General features: G+C 38.6%; 1 protein-coding gene across 1 annotated transcript; it reads right to left on the bottom strand.

The window, feature by feature from the left end:
- Positions 1–2,570: 2,570 nt before the first annotated feature.
- LOC119264725 (C-type mannose receptor 2-like) lies at positions 2,571–4,797 on the bottom strand. Its single transcript, XM_037543429.1, has 4 exons — positions 4,466–4,797; positions 3,409–3,753; positions 2,870–3,232; positions 2,571–2,776 (listed from the first exon to the last, which is right to left on the bottom strand). Exons 1-4 carry the CDS (start codon positions 4,677–4,679, stop codon positions 2,772–2,774), a joined length of 927 nt encoding a protein of 308 aa, XP_037399326.1. The 5' UTR covers positions 4,680–4,797; the 3' UTR covers positions 2,571–2,771.
- Between the last annotated feature and the right edge of the window lie 337 nt (positions 4,798–5,134).

The raw sequence follows: 5,134 nt of genomic DNA, 5'->3' as shown, positions 1-5,134 counted from the left end.
TTTCCTTTGCTAAAGGTATGAAACTGTCACTGGGCCAGTGCCCCTCGTCACTGGGGTGGGACCCTCAAAGGTACATCTTAGTACCTTCAGTAAGGGAACATAACTGTACCATAATCCACTGAAATGATATTTTCTAAGCTGTCCTGACTCCACACACCGTCTTTTCTCCAGGCTTTTTATTTTATTGCTTGGTTTTAAAACACTCGGTTATGAAAAGTTACAAATATGCTCTAAAAAAGTTTGGAAAAACTTCTTTAGGGTACACAATTGGACCTTAAATGTGAGTTGTACCTTTCAGGGAACATTTGTTTGTACCTTGATGAATGGAAAATGTGCCTCCACTGCACCTTTTATTTCTAACAGTGTAGGAAGATGTGCAAAAAAAATCAAGAAAATGACAGACCTCAGAAGGCTAGACTAAGCTTCATAAAAGCAATATGACTAGCTTTTTAGTGGTAGAATGTCAGTGTATAGGCCATACATCAAACTGCCTTCTCAGCCTCACTGAGAATGAGTGGTGCCTGATAACACAGTACATTGTCCATACTCTTATAAATCAACCTAAGGCATAACAGGGCCTCAGTTCATCACACCAACTTGCAGTTGTCCGTGATCAAAGGAGCAGGTGGGTGAGACGGTTACTCCTCCGTCTACCTCTCTACCACCATGGTCCAATCCCCTTAGAGACCAGCCACTAGGATCCTAAGTGAGGAATGACCCGGTGCCTAGGCTGGACAGAAGAGGCAACATCACCATGGAGTCAGCATCAATTTGCTGGGGGGAAAAGTGCATCGCAAGGAAACAACTTTAGATTAGATTTTGAATCTTAACCAAAAGCGTGTGTAAACCTTTGGCCTTGATTGTAAATGAAATGTTTTAAAAGAGGTGGATAACTATATTTGTATCCAAATTACAAACATATTTAATAATAAAATAAGTGTTTCAGACTGAACAAGAATGGCATTGTGTACTCCAGCACAAGTACAATTCATCATGAATGGATATTCTCAAGGACTGTCATGTACAAGGTTTCAAAAGAAGATCAAACTCTCAGAGCTGGATTTCTAATAAAAGTAGCTTTACTAACACTTGGTTACATGTTCTGTCTACAATATTTAACTCTGGTGCAATGTGGGGTTAAAACTGGTGCAGTGAGAAAAATGCAATGTAATGCAATTCAAAGGAATTAGACAAGTCGTGCCAAGCCTTCACCAACTTTATTGCGTAACCAAGAATTAAAAGATGAAAAAAAGAGAAGATGCAAAAAATATAAACACAGCAATGACTAGCATGAGGTTAGCTTGAATAGAACCATTAGTAATAGCACTATGTGTAGTTTTTCAGTAACTTCAGCAGTTTGTGTCATAACAAGAGCACAAATATCACAAATACATTGCAGGAAATTTGAGATATTACACAGATCACTGGATAAATGGGATATATTCTAGTAGACCAACAAATGCCTAGTGAAATCAATGAAAGTCAAGATATTAGTCTTCAAATATGTAAATTAGGATCCCAGTTGTTCTAGTTGTTCTGTGAAAAATTGATCTACTTTCACTTTTTTCTTGTTTGGTTAAAACGAAAACATTTTGTTATACATACTGTAAGCTTAAGGGTGTGGTCTAGAAGTTCCCAGGTTTGCTGGAGTCAAAAAGCAGATATTACAAATGAAAATGATTGAAGAAACATCCATCACCAAGATTACTACTAGTAATATGTCAACTACAAATAATGATTACTGATTACTATTTATCATCATAATCTTATCAATTACCAATAATATTGCTCAGAAAACCAAACAAAAAGAAAAGAAATCACGAAAAAAATAATAAAATTATCACATAAAATAAAACATACACTATATGGGCAAACATTGTTTCCACAGAAGATTTTGGAGTGTGCCAGTGGGAATTCTTGCTCATTTATCCAAAAGAATATTTGTGAGGTCAGACACTGATGTTGGATGAGACTGTATGGCTCACAATTTCCATTCTAGTTCATTCCAAAGATGTTCAGTGGGGTTGAGGTCAGGGTGCTGTGAGGGCCAATTATGGTCTTCCACGCTAAACTCACCCAGCCATGACTTTATGGAGCTTGATTTGTGCACTGGGTCTAAGTCATGCTGGTGCAGAAGATGGTCTTTCCAAACTGTTCCCACAAAATTGGAAGCACAGAATTGTCCAAAATGTCTTGGTCTGCTGAAGCATTAAGATTTCCCTTCACTGGAAGGGAACCCCATGTCATTATCCCTCCTCCACCAAACTTTACAGCTAGGACAGTGCAGCCAGGCAGGTAACCTTCTCCTGTCAACTGCCAAACCACAGACTCTTCCAACAGAGTAACAGATAGAGAAGTGCTCATCACAATGACCCTTTCTATTGCCAGTGTTTGTCTATCAAGACTGCAACGCTATGTGTTTAAATCTACCTGTTAGCAATGGGTGCGGCTAAAACACCTGAACTTATAATTAGGAGGTGTGTCCTAAAACCTTTCTCTATATAATGTGTTTAATGTCTGGTTATCACTAAGTCTATAAAGCAATTCTAAATGGGTTTATTTCCAAAATAAAACACACACACACACACACACACACACACACACACACACACACACACACACACACACACACACACAAAAAGTGTTGCAGTTTTTAGTTTTCTTAATCTGTAAAGAAATGCAAACATAGAAATAACAGTAATGTGGATACATTGATGTTGGACACAGATGATGGACTGCAACTTGTTTTCCTTCTTCATCACTGTTTTCATTCAATCTTCAAAAATACAAAAAAGAAAAACAAAATTTAAATGCAGTCTATAAAAAAAAAAACATGTAATGCCATAGACTCAGCCATGCACTCACACACCTTCATAGGTGGTGCAGATGAAGTTGAGTTTCTGGGTTTCAGGCAGGCTGACCCACTGCTGACCTCCTCTAGCCTGCACCGCTCCGGTTCTCTCTACAGAGCTGCAGTCTTCTCCTCCTGTCCCGTTACCTGGAGCCCAGTTCTCGTAGCAGATAGACACTCCACTCATCCAGAACCAAAAGCTGAGGGTGCAGGTGTGACGCAGACCCAGCCACACATGTTCAGTGGAGGCGTTCTGTGCCACCTCCTTCACCCAGAGCTGGATCTCCTCAGAGTGAACTGAGACCAGATCCACATGATTATCTTTGCAGTATCTCAGAGCTTCTCTCCAAGTCAGATTCTGCTTGATCAAGATCAGCTGGTCTGGAAGAAAAAGGAAAACAGGAAAGGATCATAAGGTGCATAATTTAGAGCAGTTTTACATAATCAAGTAAGGTGTGTTGAATTCATGATCAGTGACACTTTTTTAAAAATTCAAATAGACAACTACACTTGAAATTAGCAAATAAAATACTTAAATTATAGAAGATGCAACTCACTTTCATGGCAGACGAATGGAAGCTGGCTGTTGCCGTTCAGATCATGCCATCGGCCCTGCTCAGCCATAAACACTGCAGTGCAGTTCTGGTTTCCATCACGGTTATCTGGTTGTGCTGATGCCCAGTATCTGAATAAAGAGGCACTCTGATCTGCCCACTTCCAGGAATTGTAAAACAGGCCGATCCACAGACTGTTATTGACTGAAGTTTTTGCTGAATCTAATATCTGCTGGTTCTCAGTCTGGCTCCTCACACTGACCAGGTCTGTGTAACGTTCTCTACAGTAGACCTGAGCATCGTACCAGCTCTTTGCCTCCTTAATCAATATGTATGTAGAGTTTTTCCCTTAAAGTTAACAATATATATTGAGCTACATCTTTCCATTTTTAACATGTATGTTTGAAAAACTATGCATCTCTAAATTGTGAACTTTGTTAAACAAGTAGACTTAAATGGTCCTACTTTGTATTAAGTGTCTCTAATAGCTAGTTACATGTGAACATGTGCAACAACCATGTAACTACTAATTTAGTTTGTTGCAGATGGATTACAGAAATTACATAGATGTAATTTCATTTGTAGTCTGACTGGAACAGCAGATCTTTTTCATCAATGCAAGGACGTATGTAATAACTTGCATTAAGACATTTACACTGTATCTGCCAGCTGTCCTAACATTTTAGCCAGCATTTATGTTGCTAGTGCTGTGACACTGTAACCAGTTTCAGTTTTAAACCAGTCTGTAATGAGACAGAACAGCAGACGCCCCCTTATATTAAAATATAGCTTTTATAGCATGAATTAAATGTTACAAAGCAATGTCTGTTACCACTCCTTTATTACACAGTACCTACATAATAACTGTTATGTAACAAAATTACATAAGATGTACTCCTGTAATCCATCTATTACATTGGTTAAGTCATCAGTAGTCACCATGTTGTTGCAAGTGTTATTCATGTGTACAGTTATTAGACACTATTTAAAGTGGGACCACATAAACGTGCACCATAGCTTTGAAATGGAGTAACTGAACCTTCACCAAAATTCAACTCACTCTCATAGCAGATGAACGGAAACTTTGTTTCACAGTTTTCATTACTCCAGTAGCCCCCGTCAGTCATTACAATATAACCACAGGTCTCTTTTCCACTAGGAATATCTGGTTGGTTTTGTTTCCAGTACCGGAATGAGGAGTAACTCTGATCTGACCACTTCCAGAAGACTCTGAACAGGCCAATCCACACTCTGTTTTCTTTGGCTGCCTCCATTATCTTGACATTCTCAGCCTGGTTCCTCACGCTGGCCAGATCGGTGTGATTCTTTCTGCAGTAGCTCTGAGCATCATGCCAGCTCTTGAAGTCATTAATAAATACATAACTACTACTTCTTTCTGAAAACCATGAACAGCAATTTCTTTCATCATTCTGCACACAAAGAATCTTACAACATAACAAATGACATAATATTTTGATGCAAATGAACTCATGAAAAAAGTAAAACACATAGAAAATAAATTAATTTGCAACTGTGCAGCAGGTTAAGCTATCAGATTTCAGATTAGTTTGGAAGAAGGGCAAGTTAGCTTCCTAACTTTTGACCAGGACAAAATACTTTTAAAGCAATCTGGGAGGAAGTAAGCATCAAAAATGTTTAGTTGAGTGAAAATATGCTTGGTCCTCAGTTACTGCTGAATGAATAGACGCTAAAGCTGCTTTTCCACAGT

Source organism: Pygocentrus nattereri, chromosome 12 (genome assembly GCF_015220715.1).
Source record: "Pygocentrus nattereri isolate fPygNat1 chromosome 12, fPygNat1.pri, whole genome shotgun sequence".
NCBI classification, from domain to species: Eukaryota; Metazoa; Chordata; class Actinopteri; order Characiformes; family Serrasalmidae; genus Pygocentrus; species Pygocentrus nattereri.
This window is presented reverse-complemented; position numbering and strand designations above follow the sequence as displayed.

What these genes read in the sequence shown, in the direction of transcription:
- LOC119264725 (XM_037543429.1), bottom strand. Translation starts at nt 4,679, where the DNA reads ATGGAGGCAGCCAAAGAAAACAGAGTGTGGATTGGCCTGTTCAGAGTC. An exon ending in TCCGTTCATCTGCTATGAGA is followed by an intron (nt 3,754 to 4,465) that starts GTGAGTTGAATT and finishes GTTAACTTTAAG; the next exon opens with GGAAAAACTCTACATACATA. An exon ending in TCCATTCGTCTGCCATGAAA is followed by an intron (nt 3,233 to 3,408) that starts GTGAGTTGCATC and finishes TTTTTCTTCCAG; the next exon opens with ACCAGCTGATCTTGATCAAG.